The following is a 23719-nucleotide window of genomic DNA, read 5'->3' on the forward strand; positions in this document are numbered from 1 at the left end:
AGCTCGGCACGGGTCCTGCTTCAAAGAGCTCGGTCAAAAGAGCTCGGCCCAAACAGCTGGGACGAAACAGCTCGGCACAAAACAGCTCGGCGCAAACAGTCGGCACGAGCTACTCAAGTATTCTGCCAAAAAAAAAAAAAAAAAACGGGGAAGACGAGGAAGTGTTAAAACCGAAAGATGCAAACACAAATAATGATTCAAAATTCTATCCAGAAATTTGAAACTGAGGGGGGGACAACTGATATGCCCATAATAAATCACGCTAATAAGGGCAGGTCAACGCCTGTCTCATACTTTCTCCAAGTTTGACTTTCTGACGAGTGATTAGCTCCAACCTAATAAAGAGAAGGAGAGATTCACGCCGACACCCTTATAAACCGAGTAATAGGTGCACGCACTTATGGCCGAAGAGCGATTCGCGCCCCCACGCAATAAATCCGAGCCAACCAGCGATCAACTCAAGCCCCTATAAGTAGGGACTGGGAATACAAGCAGAGGTAACTAAATACTATTCTACTGTTGCATTTGGCCTTCCTAAAAGCCTTCCTCTTACTTAGGCATCGGAGTGATCCCCCGGAGTACACCCCGGGTCCTCCAAGCCTTTGTTCTTTTCTTCTTTCAGGTCAACGAGAGTCTAAGGAGCATCCCAACTTTTTACCCCGCAACAGTACAAATAGGAGTGCCTAGCCTTCCAAATCACCAACATGACTTCCATATATGCTTGGGCATGTCTCCTTAGCAAACTAATGAAATTAACAATCATTGGCCCTTATTTATGCCCAAACTGAAACCTATAACCCAACCACTCGGCTACATCAAGTCTTCTCAACTTACTAGGATTCAACTCACCCGACTCGATTCTTCTTAACTTCGAACTCAAGTAGCTCAACAATTTGAATTTGAATTTTGTAATACTACTCATGATTGAACCTAGTTATGCAAATCATATACGATTAGGTTATACAGTATATATTTTATATGAATATTTAACATCATTTACACTATATATATATATATATAACTTAAACATGTATTTACTATTAATCTATTATCGAATTGAAGTCGGTCGAGTTTTAAGAATTTGTAATTGAATCAAAATCAAGTTCAACAATTTTGAAATTGATCAAGATCAAGTCGAGTTTTTAATTCAACATTATTGAATCAAGATTAAGTAATCACTGCATCAACGCCTCTACTCTGATACACCCCTAGGCTGGATTCCCTAGGAAAAAGCCAGTTGCTACTGTTGTTAAAAGGTGTTTACTGCCACAATGCAGTTTTCCCAAAAGTACCCGTAAACTTGGAGGACTTGTTTTTATATATTTTGTTTAATACAAAGGCACAAGCCTGTTGGTCTCCTGTTTGTTGTTCCTTTGCCATTCCAGGCTAAAGCTCCGGAAGCCAGCATTATACCCCTTGTATTCTGTTTTCCCGTGCTAATATTTTTCATTCTTACCTCTATCCACACTAAATAAAAATAAAAAATCCAGTGCATAATACACATGCATAGTTAACAAATTTCATACATTTTAGAAGCCTGTTTGTTTATTCCCCTTGGATGGGAAAAAAAATGGAATTCTCAAAATTCTCAGTAAAATATATTTTACTTACGATATATTTATTCTTCTTCAAACAGGTTGGGGGTGTTCTAGACCACCATATTAGATCAAATGCTGCTAAATAATCAGGGGATGACACGAGGACAACAGAAATCATATATTGTAACAGAATAATTACAAGGATTCATCAACATTCTAGGAAATTAAAAAACTAGAAATAACAATGGGACAAATGAATTACCCTTGAGCAGTTGAGAGCTGCCTATCACTGATGACATGAGGAAGCATGCATAAGTAATGTGAGGAAATGCCATGTTCCAAGAAAACTCTCTGGTCACTTAAAAGCAGAGCATAGGAATTAGTACTTCAAAATTCTGCAAGCGTATGTAGTTCCTATAATAACTTGGTCCAGAAGCCGAGGAATGGGAACACGGCAAGCATCAACCTCAGCAGCAGTGGTGCGTCTCTGTTCCTTCTCCTACTCAGTTTACCTTTCCTTTGTTGCCTTTGAGGACCATCCACCCTCCGAGTCTGCACCCGTTCAGAAGCTTTGCTGGCACTATGCTTATCTAGGTCATCCCACCCTCCATAACTGGGAACAGTTTTGGCACCCTTCTTGACAGAAGCATCATTTGCAGAATTCCAGGACCGATAGCTCCCCTTTTCCCTGTTAGTATTGATGTTCTCTTCTCGTTTTTCCTCATCTGTTCTACTGCTGCTTGCTCTTCTGGCAAATGGTTTCTTCTTGGTTGTGGGCCTGGGTCTTGGGCTGCTGCTTGTACTTCCCCACAATTTATCAATTACAAGGGAAAGTGCAGACTGCCCTAGTGGAAGTGCTAATGCCATGAAGAGAGCATTTGAGCCTGTCCCTAGGACCAAGGATATGATGATGGCTGGAAGCATCCATCCAATGGCTCTTAACATCTGCAGAGAGACAAGAAGAAAAGAAAATTGATCGTTGTCAAACATTTTTTCACAGAAGTGATTGCACTGCATACATTAGGAAAATATCATGGATGACATCTTTAAAATGACAACTTACATTCAGTTTCGTCTACAACCCCATACAATTGGGAGTTGGGATGCAAATAAAAATGAGTGCACACACATGCCTAGATGATAGAGAGCTTTAGAGGGTAATGGATCAGGATGTGGAAGCATATGGGGCCTAACATGAAAACAGCTCATTATATTTTTAGAAAATCCATCTTCCATGCCTTCCATCTTCTTCTTTTTTTTAACTCGAAGGGTCTGTTCGGCTATGAACAGTTTCCATTTTTCATTTTCACATTCCCAATACAAAACTACCACCTTGTTTTCCACTTTTCCAAGATTTGTATAGGAAATATAGAAAACAACAAAAAGATGTATTTGAACTTTCCTATACAAGTTTGGAAAAGAGAAAAACAAGGTAGCATTTTTGTAATTATTTGAAAAACTGGAAATGGAAATAAAACTGTTCTCCACAAGTCAACAGGGCCTTAAATTATAAAATATTTTCCATTTTACCAGCTAACCCTAATATTTAATACACATGCAATTTGCAGAAGGAAAAAATCCAGTATCATCTACCTCAATATTAAACTACATACCAGAAAATGAAAACATACATATTTTTGAGTTTGTATTGGAGGCAGCGTATGCCCCATAGATGCTAGTTTAATGTGAAATACAAATCAATGAGTTTTAGAATGTGTGATTTCAGAATGACTTGAGAGGTCTTGAACCTGCACAATATTAGAACTTTGAAACCCTTTCTTTAGGTTCCTTAGATAATGGATCAAGCACTGAACTATCACATAAAAATAGTTTGATTCATCAAAAATCAAACAAAACACAGTTGAAACAAAACTTGACTGCACAGACCTGCAGGTCCTTTTTAAGCAAATAGTGGGATTTCATTTATCAAAATTGCTCGTAAAAGACATCTCCTGATGTTTATAAAAGTAATTCAGATTTGAGGCTACTGTTCATATACAAGAGAGAAGAAAAAGACAGGACAGAAAATCAGAAGAAAAAGTACATATATATATATATATACACACACACACATATGCATATATATAGGTGCACATTTTTACCAAGTGCATTGAGAAAAAGGCCAGTTGATGACCATTAAACATTCTTGAAGAATTGTAATAACTGGAGAACATCAAGAATATTTAGGTCCCCTATTCTATTTATTATAATATCAGCGTTTTAAAGAGCAAAAGTGTAATGCCTGGCGTTTTAACTGTAACAAAATGAGGCATAAGCCTTTTGGGAATTTTATTTTTCTATAAATATATAAAAATAATGTGGACCAGGCCCAAGAGGCTGGTATAAATGTTCAAGGAACTGTTCAGTTCTGAATTAGCGCCCAAGATTATCCTTCCAATGGTAAAGAGAGCGCTTGCGTAAAGCTGTTATGGAAGGATCCTCTCAGCTAGAGCAGCAGTTCCCAGAAATTGGAGATCAGGTTGAGTTTCAAACCCAGAATTTTCCCATTTATCAGTGTAGGCAGACAAGGGACATAACAGGTTTGATGTCTTCCAAGCAGATTCTGGGTACAAACCATACCTTGCAATGTTCAGTTCCAAAGCAGATTCTTGATGACCAAGAAGGTTTGCAATATTCATCAGAAAGAAGCAACGGCATTGAAAGTGTTAAAGAGAAAGAAGCAATGAAGGAAAGTCTTCTTTCAAACAATTTTCTGGAATTTTGGTCAATGATTGCTCTGGAGCAAGAGGATGCTGCAGGAAAGAGGTTTATACTCATCGGAAGATTGCGCAGATGGGTGTGGATACGAAAAAAATTGTTAAAAGAAAAAGAGCACTCTGATGAGGTAGTCTCAAAGATTTTAAAGAGGAATTTAGTAGAGTTAGATATTGTGGAAGACATAAATGCTAAGAAAACAACAAGAAATTCTCGTGATGGGGTTAGCAAAGGAAAGGAAGTAACAAATTTGAGGGATTTATTAGATAATGAAAGCAATGGTCTTAGTAAGTTTGATTATGGTGGGGGTTTACTATTGGATGAAATTAGAGAACAATATGGTTATGTTTCTGACTCCAGTGATGGTTTAATGGACTTATCATATGTACCCATCCCCTTTGGAAGGATTGAAGAGGGTCTCTATATTTGAACATGAGTATTTGGTTAATGAGTTGCAAGAGCAAGGACAGTATTTTACCAACACTAGTGGAGGAGATTTCAAGGACTTTGAAGTCCAAGATCTCGTGGATAAATTGGATTTAAAGTTTTGTGATCTTGGGGAAAATGAAATGAGTCTTGATGGGTGTAAAAAAAGACCTAAAAAGAGTCGAAGGGAGTTAGCTAACTTGAAGAGTTCGGTGAACTATGAAGGAAAAGGATTGATGAGGGAGTTCCTTGTTTAATCATTCATTTTTATTTTTATTTTTTATTTTTATTTTCTATTTTTTTGGGGGGGGGGGGGGGGGTTGGACTTCTTGTCCTCTTCCGTTGTAATTTCTCTTTTATCTAAAAAATAAAATTTGCATATACAGTGAAGAAAAAATTTTTGGAATATTACAAATAAAACTCGGGAAAAAAAAATCAAATACAATTGTTGCAAAAGCACATTTATAAATGGTCAAAATGTGCTTTTGAACAAGATCAGTCTTAAGGGGCATGCCTTGTCTTAAGATGCAAAGCTTGCCTTGAGGCAACCCATGAATGTGCCTTTTAAAACGTTATTATATATCCAATTCAATATATGATAATAATACCCTTACTAACTCACTAACATGTCACACTCCTCAAGCTAAAGCATATATCATATGCTCCTAGCTTGTTACAAGACTTAGTAAACAAATTGGCCATTGATATTCAAACTTCACATAACTTATTATAATGAGCTTTTCCACAAGGTCTTTGATGTAGAACAGTTCTAAGTAGCCCTAGTCTTATGGTTGACCCTCTTTGTAGCACACACAATATCACAATCTATGGGAAGAATTGAATTAACCAAGCATAAAACATATTCTAATGATCACAAGTTGTTGAGATTTTGAAAAAATATATGATTTGGTTTAAAAGCCCTTAGTTGATCATTTCATTCAAGTAATCAAGTTCACTTTAAAAGGTGTTATATTAGAAGTCTTAGATCACAAGTCCTAGCATACAAATCAAATATCAAATATGCCTATCACGGAACTAGCAAGCATGTTCATGTTGAAAATCTAGGAAGAGTCAAAGAGAATGAACAAGGTTTTTCAATCAAGGATTAGGGTAGAGTTTCAAGGCTTACAAGGTATTTCTAGGGGCTGTTTTAGATGGTCACAAACAAGGAATCAAAATAAGCTTACCAAAAGGTTCGGAATGTCAAACACCAAGACACACGGGTACTCGATCGCACCACGAACAAGCTTGTTGATCCTTAGGAATCTTGAGACAAGAATGAAGCTTGAGGTGGTTGTGGCTGCGAGCTATGAAAGAGGTGTGGGTGTGTAGTGTTGATGATGACGTTAATGTTGTCGTGGTCTCTCACCACCCAATCTCCGGGGAGACAGAACGTAGCCTCACACTACTCAATCACAAGGAGAGGAACAAGATTCACAAGTTCAAGAAACAGCTTATTTTTTTAATTGATAGTGCAAGATGCTTTTTACAATACAAATAACGGAATATTTATAGTCTTACATGCACATGACTTGCACGTGGCTTCTTAAAAGATTAAAGAAAATACAAAAGTAAAATAAAACATTTAAAACATAGGTAATGAGGTTCCTACAAAATAGTTTGTCAAAGGAAATAGGTGCCTATAAACTAGAATAATTATGATAGTGGAGTCTAGGAACTTAAAATGAAATAAATGCTTCTTGAAAACCCAAGACTCTTTGGCTTGCAAGTTGTCATACTCTTTCCAAGCTAGCTTCTAAGAGAAGCTTCAATTGCTGCAAATAAAGTTCACATCAATGGTGGACTTTGGGTGGTTGTCCACGTGACACGATATCTGCGAAAGATACTTGAGATGCATGTTGATCCCCATCATCTCACCCCAACTGAAAAGAATTATCCTCCAGAGAATTATGCTGAAAATACTTGGTATGCAGCTCCAGGTTGAAACGAAGGACATCATCTTTAAGAATCCAACTGCTTTCTGATAGCAGCTTCCCTTTCCATTTGACCAGAAACTTTTGGTACGTTCCAACTTGTGTGTTTGTTGTTTTAACATCCATAATGTCTCCAATTTGCTCAAGTTTCTTTGGTGGGACTAATGGTTGTGGCAAAGGTAAATTTGGCTTTTTTGGTGCAACTGGAGTAGGTTCATCTACAAGGCTAGTAAGGCTAGGTTCTGCAAAAGAATTAGCTTCCAGAAAAGGCTTTAGATCTTCAACATTAAATACATTGCTTATACTAAAATCATCAAGAATATCTAACATGTAAGCATTAGAACTTATTTTCTTGAGAACTTTGAATGACCTCATCTTTTTGGCATAAAGCTTTCTTACCTTTCCTAAAGAAATCCGTTCGGGGTGAATTCGAACCATAACCATATCACCTTCTGAAAATTCCTGCAACCTGCAATGTACATCAGCAATAGATTTATAATGCTCATTGCTTAAATTAATTTTCATTCTTATCTGAGAGTGTAAATCATGTATGTGCTTTGCAAATGCAACAGCCTGCTCACTCACTCTAGACTCAGGTGGTAATGGAATGAGATCTACAGGCTTCCTAGGATTATATCCTGTAACAACCTAAAATGGGCTAAGTCCTGTGGTCCTATTCATTGAACTATTGAATGCAAACTCGGCCATAGGAAGGCATAAATCCCAAGCTATGATGTTATAACCTACCAAACATCTCAATAGGTCCCCAAGGCTCCTCTTTACCACTTCAATCTGCCCATTAGTCTGTGGGTGATATGCACTAGAAAATTTGACCTTGGTACCTAATAATGCCCATAAGGTTTTCCAGAAGTAGCTCACAAACTTTACATCCTTATCAGAAACAATGGTTTTGGAAAGACCATGAAGTCTCACTACTTCCCTGAAAAAACCAATGACTTTCACCTGAAGAGTTTGTATGGTGGCTACAACTCAGCTCAAAGCACCAGCAGCCTTGTTCTCAACACCAGCTCAGTGTTTGAGTACAAAGGTATACTGTTGTATGTACTCGACCCATTTCATATGTCTATGCCCTAGCTTCTTCTAAGTATGTAAATAACTAAAGGCCTGGTGGTCTGAGTACAAGACAAATTCCTAAGGAAGGAGGTAGTGTCACCAATGTCGCAGTGAATGTACTACAGCATAAAATTCCCTGTCATAGGTAGAATACCGTTGTTTTGCCTTATTCAACTTCTCACTAAAGAAGCCTATGGGCTGTCCCTCCTGACTAAGTACTCCAATGCCTACACCTAGGGCGTCACATGTAACCTCAAATAATTTTTGGAAATCTAGGAGGTGTAGCAATGGTGCCTTAGTCATCAAATCTTTTATATCCAAAAAGGCTTTTGCCGTAGATTTCAACCATGTAAATTCTCCTTTCTTGAGGCAGTTTGTAATGGGGGCCATGATGGTGCTAAAGTTCCTAATGAACCTCCTATAGAATGTGGCTAACCCATGAAAACTCCTCGCATCATGTATGTTCCGGGGAGTAGGCCAATCTCTAATGGCTTTGACCTTATCAGGGTCAACAGAAACGCCATGCTCAGACACAACAAAACCAAGGAAGATGACGCGTTTAGTCATGAAAGTACACTTATTTAAATTGGCATACAACTTCCGCTCCCTCAAAACCTCAAAAACTCTCCTCAAATGGACAAGGTGCTCCTTCTTAGTATGGCTATAGATCAATATATCATCAGAGTAGACTACAAGGAAGTGTCCAGTGAAAGGCCTTAATACCTGAGTCATAACTCTCATGAAAGTGTTTAGTGCGTTAGTTTAACCCAAATGGCATGACTAACCACTCATATAACCCATCCTTCGTCTTGAAGGCAGTTTTCCACTCATCTCCCGACCTGATCCTAATCTTATGGTATCCACTTTTAAGGTCTATCTTTGAAAAAATCTTGGATCCTACCATCTGATCAAGCATATCATTTAGTCTAGGTATGGGAAACCTATACTTGATGGTGATCTTGTTGATTGCTCTACTATAGATGCACATCCTCCAAGTGCCATTTTTCTGGGGAGTGAGGAGAGCAAGGCAGCACATGGACTCATGCTCTCCTGAATAAAGCCCTTTTCTCTCAGTTCATTCACTTCTTTCATCAACTCCTTATGTTCTCTTGAATTCATTCTATAATGTGGTAAATTAAGTAAAGATGAATCGGGAACAAGGTCAATGACATGTTCAATGTCTCTCATGGGAGGTAACTCATTAGGTGGCTCAGAGATGACATCCTCAAGCTCGGAAAGTATGGGTGATACTTCCAGTGGTGTTTCATGCTCAGGAAGGGGCGCCTCGGTCTCCCTAGTAACAACCACATACACTACCTGTGTATCTCAACTCTCCTACTCAAACTGCTTTTTACTTATGATATTCAATGATTTTCCACTAGTTTTTATCTTTTCCTTCCTCTTTTTCTCACCTTTCGACTCTAGCGGACTAAAAACAATTCTCTTGTCATTACACCTAAAGGAATAAGTGTTGGCACGCCCATTATGTGAGACATCCAAATCATACAACTAAGATCGTCCTAACAAAATATGGGCAACGTCCATGGGAAGGACAACACACCAAATCTCGTCCTCATAATCACCAATCTTAATGGAGACTAGGCAACTATGGCTCACGGGCCATGGTAGTGGCATCAACCCAAGCTACCTTATATGGTTGTAGGTGCGGCTCAACTTTCAATCCCAACTTTTCAGCTGCGGATTTAGACACAACATTCATACAGCTACCACCATCTATGATCATCTTGCAACTTTTACTCACACTTGATGTAAGTATGGAAAATAGAAGTGCGACGCCAATCCTCCTAATCCTTGGAAATAATCATAAATGCCTCTCATCACACTCAACTGGGCACTCTCATTTGGCTCACTTGACAACTCATACTCATTAGGTACAACTTCAAGAACATATGTTTGATCCTCCTCAGGCTCGTCCTCACCATCTTCCCTATCAAGTGCCAAGTTCCTAGTGGGACATTGTTTGGCAAAGTATCCTTATTTATGGCACCTAAAACACATTGCATTGCCAAAACTCTGGCGAGAGGATCTAGTCATGGGTGCTTTTCCCTTGACCATAGGCTGCTGAACTATGGGATTGCTCCCTTGAGAGGTGACTTAACCTAATTGCGTTGGTCGGGACTTGTCATAACTCTGTACCTTTCGAGAGTATAGCTCATTTGAAGAGGCACCAAACCATTTTCCCATGGGCCCTTTATTCATTTGCTCAAAGTCATGAGCTAAATTATAGGCATGTTCAAGGGACTCAATGTGATGAGGAAACAATTCTCTCCTCAGTTCATGCTTTAATCCCATGCAAAATCGGGAGATTTGCTAACTAACAGTCTCATAGATACCACATCTTATAGACAACTCATCTAATTGACTCGTGTATTCTGACAGGGTCATGCTACCCTTACGCAAACTGTAGAGCTGATCCATAAGGCACTCTCTATAGTTAAGGGGTACATACTTCTCCCTCAACCTATCCTTCAGTAGGTCCCAATGCTCAATGGGCCTATGATCTAACCTCGCCTCTTGCCTCTCGACATTCAACCAATGGAGATAGGCTTGCCCCGTCAACCTTATTTTTGAAATTAACCCAATGAGGGTCAGTCATCCTATACCATTCAAAATAGGAATCCATATCAGTCAACCAATCTTGGAAGACTTTAGGGTCCATCTATCCATCATAGGTGGGGGGCCCCTATCTTTACTTGTCTCATCACATCCTCGTAAGGATCACGATGGTCCCTACGGTAAGGTCTCCTACCTTGAAAGTCATCAACGTCATAGTCCTCATCACCCCAATGTTAGGCATAGGGCTCATGACGTGGGGATCTCCTAACGAAGTTATCTTGTCGACTCACTCGCCTTTGTGGAGGAAGAGGAGGTCTTTCTCTATGAGGCATAGGTGGCTCTCTAGGCTGTTCATCATCATTGCCTCGCTCAAGGAGCGGCTCTAAATTGTCTTGAGGTGGGTTATGGATTAGTTGGACTTCCAACCTATCTAGTCTTTGGTGGGTCTCAACTAGCTCTTGATTCAAGTCACAGACTGGATCTTGAAGCTCATCTATTGAAGCATCTCTCAACATCGGTCCTACGACCTTGGTAAGGATTCCTGGCTCGAGCAGACATCCTAGGGGTTGGGGAAGGATTCGGCCAACACTAGGGCAGCCCTTTGGAATGGTATCTGGCGACACAAAGTAGGGTCAAATGTGAACCTAACCTAGGCTCTGATACTAATATGATGTAGGACGGTTCTAAGTAGCCCTAGTCCTACGGTTGACCCTTTTTGTAGCGCACACAATATCACAATCTATGGGAAGAATTGAATTAACCAAGCATGAACATCACAAACATATTCTAATGATCACAAGTTGTTGAGATTTTGAAAACGTATATGATTTGGTTTAAAAGCCCTTTGTTGATCATTTCATTCAAGTAATCAAATTCACTTTAAAAGATGTTATATTAAAAGTCTTAGATCACAAATACTAGCATACAAATCAAATATCCCTAAGCACGGAACTAGCAAGCATGTTCATGTTGAAAATCTAGAAAGAGTCGGAGAATGAACAAGGTTTTTCAAGCAAGGATTAAGATAGAGTTTCAAGGCTTACAAGGTATTTCTAAGGGCTGTTTTAGATGGTCACAAACAAGGAATTGAAACGAGCTTACGAAAAGGTTCAGAATGTCAAACACCAAAACACACGAGTACTCAATCGCACCACGAACAAGCTTGTTGATCCTTAGGAATCTTGAGACAAGAATGAAGCTTGATGTAGTTGTGGCTATGAACTATGAAAGAGGTGAGGGTGTGTAGTGTTGATGATGACGTTGATGTTGTCATGGTCTTTCACCGCCCAATATCCGGGGAGATGGAACGTAGCCTCACACTACTCACTCACAAGGAGAGGAACAAGATTTACAAGTTCAAGCAAAAGTTTATTCTTTTAATTGATAATGCACGATGCCTTTTATAATACAAGTGATGGCATATTTATAGCCTTACATCCACATGGCTTGCACATGGCTTCTTAAAAGATTAAAGAAAATACGAAAGTAAAATAAAACTGTCAGCTTTTCGGTCTTAATCTACCCTTCCATAGGGTTTGATTTCATTATATAGAAGAAATTTACATAGTTGGTGCCATATTTTCAGGCAGATTTTCAGCACCTAAATGCTGCCAGAATTTCTGGCAGCGTGTTCAGTGCCAGCATGCTCCCTGATTTGCAGCATTATTTACAGCTGCTTTATACAATCTATAAACTAAACATCATAGAATTCAAGTCATTAAACATGTTTTCCCTCATTCCCCCTCAAGCTGGCGAATAGGTATTTTCCATTCCCAGCTTGGATACAACACTCTGAAATACTGCACTACTTAACCCCTTGGCTTACATTAGCAAGTTGGCCATATGTAGACACATAAGGTGTACAGATCAATCCGCTCTCTAGCATGTCCAATCATCCTCCGATTGTGCTGTAGCGGTCATATCTGCAACCTCTGACATTCTTCACGAACAATGAATCCTTGGCGATTAAGGCAGATTACTCGAAACGGAAACCACCAGCAATGAAGGCTGGCAACGGTAGAAATAAGAACAGAAACTGCTCTAAGAAATTTCAGCAATGAAGGCCGAATCAAAAAATAACAGAAACCACAAGCAATGAAGGCTGGCAACGATAGAAATAAGAACGGAAACTGCTCTAAGAAATTTCAGCAATGAAGGCTGAACAGAAAAAGTGCAAAAAAACTGCTCTAAGAAATTTCAACAATGAAGGCTGAACAGAAAAAGTGCAAAAAACTGCTCTAAGAAATTTCAACAATGAAGGCTGAACAGAAAAAGTGCAAAAATACTCTGGTTTTGAACTAAAAACCAGGGTAAAACAGGGTACAAAGAAGCAGCAGTAGGCTCTAATACCATGTCAGTTTTTTGGTCTTAATCTATCCTTCCATAGGGTTTGCTTTCATTATATAGAAGAAATTTACATAGTTGGTGCCATATTTTCAAGCAAATTTTCAGCACCTAAATGCTGCCAGAATTTTAAGCACCTGCTGCCAGAATTTCAAGAACATGCTGCCAGAATTTCAGGCAACATGTTCAGTGCCAGCATGCTGCCTGATTTGCAGCATTATTTACAGCTGCTTTATACAATATAAATATAAACTAAACATCATAGAATACAAGTGTCATTAAACATGTTTTCCCACAAAAACATTTAAAACATAGGCAATGAGGTTCCTAGGAAATAGTTTGTCATAGGAAATAGGTACCTAGGAACTAGATTAATTATGACAATAGAGTCTAGGAACTTAAAATGAAATAAATGCTTCTTGAAAACCCAAGACTCTTTGACTTGCAAGTTGTCATCCTCTTTCCAAGCTAGCTTCTAAGAGAAGCTTCAATTGCTGCAAATAAAGTTCACATCAATGGTGGACTTCGGGTGGTCATCCATGTGTCACAATATCCACGAAAGATACTCAAGGTGCATGTTGATCCCCATCAATCTTTTTCTAAACAAAATGACAGTCAACTGCAACATGTTTTATCCTCTCACAAAAAACATCTATGAATGCTAAGACCCCAAGCTTTTCCAGCATATTCTTTGGAAAAATCAATTAGTATGTGTCGTGGCTTTGTACTCGGCCTCCACACTTGACCTTTGCAACCATAGGTTGCATTTACTAGTCCAAGATACCAAGTGGTCACCAATAAATACATATTATTGTGTCATCCTCTTCTATCAAAGAGTGATCCAACAATCTGCATCCTTGTACCCCGAAACTATATGACCTTGATCCTAATACAAGAGGCCTCTCCCAGGTGCACCCCTAAGATATCCTAGGGCGTAGATAACATGTCAATGACTAGGTCTATGAAGTCCCCCCGATGTTGCATACCTTGCGCATAATAACCATTCGTCCCAATATAAATTGTCATTATCTGATCTTCCATCGTGAGAGGGTCCGATTGGGATTGTTTGAGCAATTCTCGCAATTGTTGACCTCTTGCCAATCGATTCTGAGTAGCTTTATCGAGATCAAAAGCAAATTGCGCAAAGGCTTCATTTGTAATTACAATATCATCCACATCAAAGTATAAGGCCCCCCAACTTCATGTCCTACGCCAATCATCATCCTCATCTTAAAATCCTAAAGAACAACATAATTTGAGGGAAGCGATTGAACAATTTAAGGATTTGTTCATTTACAAACAAACATAAGATTAAAAGGAAATTTGGAAAAATAAAAATACAGAAACAAAATTAGTAGGGTTTGCAATTATTGTTCCACTAATTGTGGTAGTGTAGACCCATTTGCGACGGTAACATAGAGTTCGTCATCGAGAATACTGGACTCTAGAAAACAAAATAGGTATACCTATCATATGGAAAGTGGCAGTAGAATCCATGACCTAAGATCTAAAAGAAGAATTACAATGGCAAACAAGTGGTTGTTTGCCTTTATGCGTAAAAGATGCAAATACTAAAGAAACTTAGAATACTGTAGCTCCGGTACATAGCGCACTACTCTCAAACTATTCAGGGAATAGGTGCAGAAGTTGTTGTCCAAGTCCAACATAAGTACTCGAGGAGGATTGATCCTAACATGGTCGATAGTGCGAACGCTATATCCACGACGAATAAAGATGCATGGTGTACCTCTACCATGCCTATCTCTACCAGCACAATTTCCTGAAACACCTTGTGAACCTCTATTATTGCCAAGGTAAGTACCGGAAACAACTTGAGTAATAAAGGCATATCTCACTATGCTAGAATTTGGGGTGCCAGAAGTTGGTGGTGAAGTATGAATGCCAAAGGAGGCGAAGCAAAGAGAATTGGCATTTGCAGTTGATGGTAACTCTGCACTGCCAAGAACCTCTGACTAAACCAACTCAAAATAATGTTTTAACTTACTAAGGTATGAAGAATTATGATTCGCCCCCACTGTTTTGCATCTCAAAAAAATGTGCAGTTATGGATTGAACAATATTGAGTTTATCATAAACACACTTCATCTCAACAAAGTACTTCGCAACACTCTTATCCCCTAGTTGTAGTTGAAAGTGCTTCAAGGATATATCATACGTAGTTAAAAGTACTTCAAGGATATATCATATATGCTTCCACCTAGAGTTAATGAGCATTTAAACATGTGAGGAAGGGATAGAAACATATGAAGTAGACACGACAAAAGAATGCAGAGAAATAAGAACATGAAGGACTAAAACATAATTGGCAATAGGATAAGCAACTAAGAATTTTCTGGCACAAACTCTAGCCAAATAGGAAAACCAAGTCACATAGGGACGAATCTCCAAAGCTAGAAGTTGAGAAAATGAAGGACAAAAGAGGTGGTTACATGGTGGTAGGATGTCTACACTTGCTTTCAGGCGTTCATAAACCCTCTCAATCATTTATGTTGTTCCATAACCAATGGATTCGAAAGAAAAGTGAAAGTTTTCTATGGAGGAATAACATAAACAGGAGGATCAGCAGAAGAAAAGATGCTAGAAATCATTAATGGACTCAAAATAGATTCATTTGAGGAGGACCTGATACTAAAGAAACAAAGTGTCCCCTCAAGAACAACATCAGCACTAACATAGTTCTTGCGCCTGTGAGGTGCTATGGGTAGAATCACCCTTGGTAAATGACTCATAGCCCGAGTCAGTTAGCTTAGAGATCCCAACAACAATCAATAGTATGCTTTTTCTTGCCAGAGTTTGTGCAATGCAAGAATCATCTGCATTGCGGAGATGTCAATCTTCGTAGTCCTGTGGGGAATTTGATTGGGCTAAAAAGGTGCATATTGATGGAAAAATATTGACTTCTTTGTTACAAGATAAGATTCATTACCTCACCTTGCTTTGGTGTTCTGATGTGGGTTGTTTTAAAGGATTTTTTCATATATGATTGGCAAGCACTGTCATTTCGATTGTTTCTTTCTTTTCTTTCTTCTTTTGAATAATGGGGACATTTTATTCTCTACTTATTGCATATTCTTTCTTTTTGAATGAAATTATCTTCTTTTCTTATCAACAAAAGAATTCAAGAATTGCCACGATGTTCATCCAAATACACAACATCTACCAAGACTAGCCTCCAAACCTCAGCCTAACCCTCCTACACTTCCCTTACCATGATTAGAGGCAATGCCAACCATGGCTGAACTATTACAAGAAGAAGCTTGAGAAGAAGACAGAGAGTCATCTTTGGTGATCCACTGAATTTTGGTATATGATTCATTCATGGATGGCATGGATTTACCGCAATGGCAGCTCAATGCACAACCCAAACAAAGGCTTGGCAGCCAACAACCGTGCTCATTGTGTCTTGATCATCTCAATGTTGGGTACATATTGAGTTCTTCATGCATACCCTTGAGAATGCCATATTACTCACCGATGGACCTACCTTCTTGGTCAAATTTGAAGTTCTATCAAAAAACACAGATTTGATTTTTATCTTGAGAGAAGCTTTCACAAGCATAATCTTTAGACAGTTTTGGTGACTTTATGAAATATCACATTTGCAACAAATCGTGGCTCCATGCTGTTCCACAACATGACAAGTAGTGTGTCATTCTCTTTCATCCAATCTTCATAATCTTTTAATTCTGATGGTAGAGGAGAATGTAGTACATACTTGGACTTCCCTTCTGTGTTAACATACTCTTGCACTACTTCAGACCACAAGAAGTAATTAAAGGAACCATCTGCTTCGATAGTTGTGGTTTGTACGTTAAGAGTATCAACAAAAACTTTCCCAGTAAAGACCGTCAAAACAACCCCCACACATCACAACCCAGCACCCACCAGAACCAGAAAGGACAACACAATAGAAACAATAAGAACCACACGCACCAAAGCAAATGAAAAGAACAACAAAAATACTCAGCTACATGGCATTATGGCTGGCAGCAACTAGAAGCAAGTGCAGGCAAGAACAGAACATAGAGTCATCAAAGACCAATCAGAAACCTGCAAGCAACTGATACAATATCGCAAGCAATCAGTTACAAACATATACAGCATGAAAACAGCATTTTCTGGCCACAAACAGCCAATGGAACATCAGAACAGCAACAGCAATTTACCTGAAATATTGAAATAATGTGATTGCCTTCACGTCAGCAAACCACCACTAACACATGCAGCATCCAACCAAAGATGCTGCACAGCCCAACTGACAGCAACAGTGTCCATAAACAACTGACTCAGATTTGAGGACCATAGAGAAAGATTTTTAATTCCAAAATCAACTCAAAATAAATAAGATATAGAGGAGATCAAAGCTCTGATACCATGTTGCAAACTGATTAGATATTTAATGAAGAAAATACAACACTTTTGGTTAGAGACATCGAGAAGATGAGAGATGAAGAGACGAGGGAGAGGTAGCAGTTGGTGAAATTAACATCTCCAGGTTTACCCTCTTTATATATTAGGAAAAAAAAAAGATATAAAGGATAAAGCATACCGCTATTCACACTACCTAATTACTTACATAATACATTTCCTTCAACATTTTTTCACAAACTTCAATTTTTCACCAATTTAAAGCCTTATGCCCCTTGAAACTGAATCTCTCCACCAAATCTTCACAGATTCCTGAAAAGAGAGGTGCATCAACCTCATATTCTCAAATTTGAATAGGGGTAGGACCATTCAACTAGGTCAATTTTTCACAAACTTAAATTTTTCATCAACTTAAACCCCTCAACAAAACCCCTCACTGTAACAAAGAGCATGTGAAGAGTCAAAGAGCACTAATGAGGGAAGATTTGAGAAGAGAAGTACCCCCCACCCTCCCACACATTTTCAAGAAACAGCTACAAGAATAATTCCCAACCATTTAGTCAACCAGGGAAAAAAAAATTATCAAAAACATGTGATAATATATATATATATATATATATATATATATATATATATATATATATACACACTCTAAAAGTTTTCAAGGTTGTGTCTTGTTAAAAATGTTTAAGAGTAAAATATTTTGTGATTATCTTGGCAATTATAACAGAAAGTGAACAACAAATTAGCATAAAATTAAAATATTAGAATTATGGATGTCATCTTATTTCCCTGCAAAAGGACCATTGAAAAAAGTATCCCGCAAAAACCAAAAATATAAAGTCCAGCTCTGCTCCCAAAACTAAAGTACTATGACAATGATTGTAAGTGCAGGGAGTGCATGTGCCATCAATTAAATGACATGGTAGCACAAATATTATACACAACAAATTGTACTACTTGGGTTACTACGCCGAATATAACCCAATATCCTTCCAACAGAAACAGCAACAAGCAGTCTGTTAGTATGAAACTATCTTCTTCACTTCATATAAACCATTTATTCTCCTCAACCATACCAAGTTGCATAAGCCTAAGACTCAAATAATAAAATTCAAAAAAAATTAAAAAGGACTCAGTTTCAAAACTCTATTTCTTACTTCCTTACATTTTCTCAGCAACCAAACAAAATCTATTTATTACTAAGAAATGCCATTAGACAAAAGTCCCCCTTATCTAATTCGGGTTTGGGGTGGGGGTGCTTATCTTTTAAGTGGAATAGTAATATCATCTCCCTCAACAATACTTCCCTCGGAGGTCAAAAGACACTAGAAACGGATTGCATTGATTTAGACTAAGACAACTAAACCGCATTTCATATAAAATGCAATTTTTAGTATTTTCTTTTTGATCAAGAGGCATGTGAAAATTTATAGAATAGACCAATCCCTCCATGTGCCATGCACCTTGTAACAAACTTCAAGTGGATAAACCCCTCTGAATATGAGTTGTAACTCAACAATCTCCATATTTGCAAATATTCACCCCCTTGGAGCTTTTAGACTTGTACCTCCACCTGATGTTGTGCATCATAGATTCAGCAACTAGATATATAGAGTAAGTTCAAGCAATGCAAAAACTTTTCCTTACTAACAACCTTCATCAACATGTCCGCTGCATTTTCTTGTGTAGTCACCTTAACCAACTAAATCTCAATAGTACCAATCAACTCTTGTATCTTGTGATATCTGACTACAATGTGTTTTGCTCTAACATGATAGATTTGATTCATTGTTGAGTAAATAGCACTATGATGCAAATGAATAGTCTGCTACTTTATGCCAAGTTCAGTCACCAATCCCTTCAACCACATAGCCTCCTTTGTAGCCTCTGTCACTGCCATGTATTCTGCCTCAGTGGTAAATAATGCAACAACTGACTGTAACATGGATTTCCATCAAATAGGTCCACCTGCTACAGTGAATAAATCTCTTGCATAATTTGCATGAATAAATCCTTGAACTAAGGCTGAATCCTGTATACCAAAGTCAATGCCAAAATATGCAGTGTCTTTCAAGTACTTGAGGACCCACTTCAAACCACTCCAATGTTCCTTGCCTAAATTTTCCATACACTTACTCATCATACTAACGCCATGTGCAAGATATGGATAAGTACAAAATACAGCATACATGAAGCAATCCACTGCATTGGCGTATGGTACCCTTGACATCTCCTCCACATCCTCCTCCGATTGTGGACTTTGTGTTGAAGATAGCTTGAAATGACTTGCCAATGGGGTAGACACTAACTTAACATTGCTCATGCTAAATCTCTCCAACACCTTCTCTATATAAGCCTTTTGAGAGACATAAAGCTTTCAACCTTTTCTGTCTCTTCGTATTTCCATCCCAAGGATCTTATTTGCAGCACCATAATCTTTCTTCTCAAATTCCTTAATAAGGACTTTAAACCATTGACATCACGGACATTCTTTGCAGCAATCAACATAAGATCAATATTAATTGTAGAAAGATAAACAAACCATCAGATAAACTTCTAAAGTAAACACAACAATCATTCTCACATTAGGTATATCTGCTACACATCATGTATGAATCAAAACACTTGTACCACTACCTTGGCCATTGCTTCAGGCCATACAATGATTTCCTTAATGTGCAAACATAATTCTCCTTTCTAGGTTCCATGAAACCTTTCAGATGCTTCATATAGATTTGTTATTCCAAGACACCATGAAGAAATGTTGTTTTAACATCCAGCTACTCTATCTCCAAATCAAACTGAGCTACCAAGACCAATAAAACCCAAATTAAGGTATGTCAAACAATCAGAGAAAATACCTTATAATAGTTTATCCCTTCCCTCTGAGAGTACCCTTTTGCCACTAGTCTAGCCTTGAATCGTTTACCATCACTTTAAGAAATATCATTTTTCTTCCTGAACACCCATTTGCATCCCACTACTTTCCTTCCCTTAGAAAGTTTCACCAACTCCCAAGTCTGATTTTTATACAAAGATTCCACCTCTTCTAGCATAGCTTCCATCCACCTATTTCTCTCTGGACCAGGAACTACATCCTAGAAAGAATATGGATCATCATTGCCACTAACTAGAGCAAAGGACACCATATCCTCAAAATCATATCTTTACAATGCACAGGTAATGTGTCTAGGTCATTTTGTAGCTAAAATGTGATCATCTGATTGCCGTTGATCACGTTGTTTAGCTAAGGGCACTTTCAATTCTAGTCTTGTAGTTTATCAAGGTCCACCTACACCTTTAGCTCCTTGTCAACTTTATTGTCTTGTCCATTTTTTTTGTACCTCAACATTGATGTCTCATCGAACACCACATCTCTGCTCATAAATACCCTCTTATCCTCTAGATCCCACAACTTGAACCCTTTAACCCCCTTTCATAGCCAATGAAAATACAATTCTTGGATTTAGGGTCTAATTTGAATCGAAGCTCACTAGGAATGTGAGCATATGTTAGACAACTAAAGATCCTCAATATAAAGTAGTCAACCTCTTGACTATCCAAACTTCCTCAACCACTTTACTATCCCATTTTGCAGAAGGTGATCTATTTATAATATAACAAGTTGTGTTGATTGCATCTGCTCAGAAATTCTTGGACAATCTTGCATGTAGTCTCATACTCCTAGCTTACTCAAGCAAGGTCCTATTCATCCTTTCAGCCACCCCATTTTGCTGTGAAGTCCAATGAACTGTAAAATGTCTAACAATTCCCTTAGACCTACAGAAGTTCAGAAACTCATCAAACTTGTACTCTAACCCATTATCTAACCTTAGACACTTCACTGACTTTCTCGTTTGTTTCTCAATCATCATCTTCCACTACTGAATTTGGAGAATACCTTTGGCTTTTCCTTCATGATGTAAACCCAAAACTTCCTAGAGTAATCATCGATGAAGCTAACAAAATAAAGAACTTCGTTCCTAACTGGTACCTTTGTAGGCCTCAAACATCATTGTAAACATAATCTATAATGCCTCTACTTTTTGGGAAGGCAACTTGAATTCCACACTACACTATTTACTCAAAACACAATACCTACAAAAATCAACTTTGCACTCCTTCAACCCTTGCAGCAATTTGCTCTTGTGGAGAGTTCCATCATACCTCACTCACTCATATGTCTCAGGTGCAGATACCAGAACGTAGTGTCAACTGTGCTAGTATCCAATGAAGTGGCTACTACGCTACCCACAATTGTACTATCTATTAGATGATATAGATTGTTATCAACTCATTTACCCTTTAGAACAACCATAGAACCTTTTGGCATCTTTAGGATTCCACTTCTAGGAATTACTAAAAGTCCGTGCAAAGTCTTTCCTAAGTAACCTAGAGAAAGCATGTTCTTCTTCAATTTTGAAACATGTCCAACATTTCGTTATGTTCCAACAATGTCATCATTCTAAATTTTACAATACCAACTCCAATTATAGGGCAAGGATGATCATCCCCAAGAACTACTAGCCCACCATCACATTCCCTTTAAGTATCAAACCACTCCTTATATGGACAATAATGAAAGGAGCAATCAGAATTCATAGTCCAAGTATCCTGAAAAGAATTGTTACCTAAATCAACTAACAAGAATTCTTCATCATTTAAACTATCTACCACAACACTTGCAAAGCTTGAAGGTCAATCTTTCTTGTCTTCCTCTTTCTTCCAAAGAGGACAATCACACTTATTGTGCCCTTTTTGTTTGCACTTGAAGCACTCAATGTTATTGACCCTTGATCTATACTTCGATTCACCCCTTTGGTAATACTTCTCATTGAATTTCCCTCTCCTATGCTCAACCTTGGCCTTCACAACCAAGCTTTGTGGTTCATGGTCCTCTTTATTGAGTCTTCTTCTAGCCTCATTTGACTTGAGAATCCCGGAAATCTCTTTATAGCTTAGAGTAGATTTCCCATAAAGTAGTGTCGTAACCAAGTGTTCAAATGAAGAAGGAAGAGAAGATAACAATATCAGCGCTTTAACTTCATCTTCAATCCTCACATCCACTATGAGCAAATTGCTAAGAATCTGATTGAACTGATTCAAATGCTAATTTAGATCCCCAACCTCAAGCATAAGAAGAAACAACAATGACTTCTTCAAGAGCAATTTGTTAGTATTGCTCTTCAATTTCGTCCATAAATCCTTGACAGTTTTATCCTCCATCACATCAAATGTGACAAAATCTACCAAACAAGATCAGATAGTACTGAAGGCAATATGTTCTAGTTCCATCCAATCATCTTCATCCATTTTTTTCTGATTTCTCTTCTATTCGACCCCTGTAAACCTTTTGTTGAACTAACTGATCAATTACTCACATACGTCATAGACTATTCCTTGTACCATTGAACTTTTTGAATTTGGTCTTCACCATGCTCGTCCTTGCTTTGATCCAAATGCCAGCTCAAGAAAACCTCGCACAAACCTAGCATTTTGATACCAATTGTTGTGAAATTGCGCCCTAAGATTATGCACGCACACACAGAAAATATGAAAGAATAAAAAAAATTAAAAGGGAGAAGAAGAACACAAATTTATGTGGTTCGGTAATGTGCTTACGTCCACGGGGTCCCTACATAATTTTCACATCAAACAAAAATTGCCTTTTAATTTCAACTCTCAGATACAATATGTATATATAGTCTCATACAAAAATCTCTCTCAAAATACTCTGCTATGATAATACAATTATATTTACGCCCCAACTCAAACGTATTGTACTGTACTTAGTAACAAATTTCAAGTGGATAAATTCCTCCGAATATAACTCATAGCTCAACACACCTGGTGTTCAGGTAATCATCATGGATCCCATTTTTTTTCGTTTGTAGGTCATATGGAGAGGAAGGATCATCCTACAATCACATTGCTCCTAAAAGCCCTGTTACCGGGGCATTGCTCCAATTAGAAAATAAAATTTCTTTTTTGCAAAACCCTAACAAGATAAAGGCGACTGATTATTAACTTACCTAAAGCTACAAATTAGAAATCTTTTGTACCTTGAATATCCAAGAAGCAGTATCAATAGAATCGTCCCAAAACCCCACCTCTTCATCATCTTCGAAGTCAGAAGACTCTTCGGACCACCAGACCCTCTGCTTCGCGGAGCTTCTGAAACCGCAGTCGCCATAGCCATCATCCTCATCGTCTGTAACGAACTCGTCTTTGGGGATGAACCGGAACCGTCCAGTCCGGACGGCCTCAGCGTTGGAGTCCCAGCCGGAGCCAGCACGAAAGTGGCGGCCGGGAGAAGAACAACGCCGGGGCGCACTTGGAAGCCTGGGTTTTGGCAGTGGTGGTGACGAAGATGTGAAGGAAGCAGGGAGTGAAAGCATTTAGGTGATTTCATAAAACAATTTTGGCGATTTTGCAAGACAGTTATATATGAAAATGGAAGCGCTGCGGCTTTTGTATTTTTTTTATTTTTTTATTTTTTTATTTTTTTATATCCGCTGTGTGAAGTAGGACTGTTTGTTAAGAGTGGATGCAATTTGGAATACACGCGGCACGCGGCGATTACTATGCACGCGCCGCCGTGTCTTTGCGTTTTAACATTTGAGGTGTGATCATTTGGTTTTTTCCCATTTTAATTTTATTATTTAATAAAATATTAAATAATGCTTTATTTTGAAAAAGATTTCTGCTTATGTGGCATGT

At 38.3% G+C, this 23719-nt stretch overlaps 1 protein-coding gene across 2 annotated transcripts; it reads right to left on the minus strand.

Moving 5' to 3' along the window:
• Positions 1 to 1692: 1692 nt before the first annotated feature.
• LOC131153382 (uncharacterized) lies at positions 1693 to 23505 on the minus strand. Of its 2 annotated transcripts, none has more exons than XM_058105653.1 (2): positions 23062 to 23505; positions 1693 to 2483 (listed from the first exon to the last, which is right to left on the minus strand). In XM_058105653.1, exons 1-2 carry the CDS (start codon positions 23395 to 23397, stop codon positions 1953 to 1955), a joined length of 867 nt encoding a protein of 288 aa, XP_057961636.1. In that variant the 5' UTR covers positions 23398 to 23505; the 3' UTR covers positions 1693 to 1952. The 2 variants fall into 2 exon arrangements, with proteins under 2 accessions (XP_057961636.1, XP_057961637.1); XM_058105654.1 differs by having other exon boundaries at positions 23110 to 23456.
• Positions 23506 to 23719: the final 214 nt, after the last annotated feature.

Source organism: Malania oleifera, chromosome 4 (genome assembly GCF_029873635.1).
Source record: "Malania oleifera isolate guangnan ecotype guangnan chromosome 4, ASM2987363v1, whole genome shotgun sequence".
Taxonomy (NCBI): Eukaryota; Viridiplantae; Streptophyta; class Magnoliopsida; order Santalales; family Ximeniaceae; genus Malania; species Malania oleifera.

What these genes read in the sequence shown, in the direction of transcription:
- LOC131153382 (XM_058105653.1), bottom strand. Translation starts at nt 23,397, where the DNA reads ATGCTTTCACTCCCTGCTTCCTTCACATCTTCGTCACCACCACTGCCA. An exon ending in CTGCTTCTTGGATATTCAAG is followed by an intron (nt 2,484 to 23,061) that starts GTACAAAAGATT and finishes GTCTCTCTGCAG; the next exon opens with ATGTTAAGAGCCATTGGATG.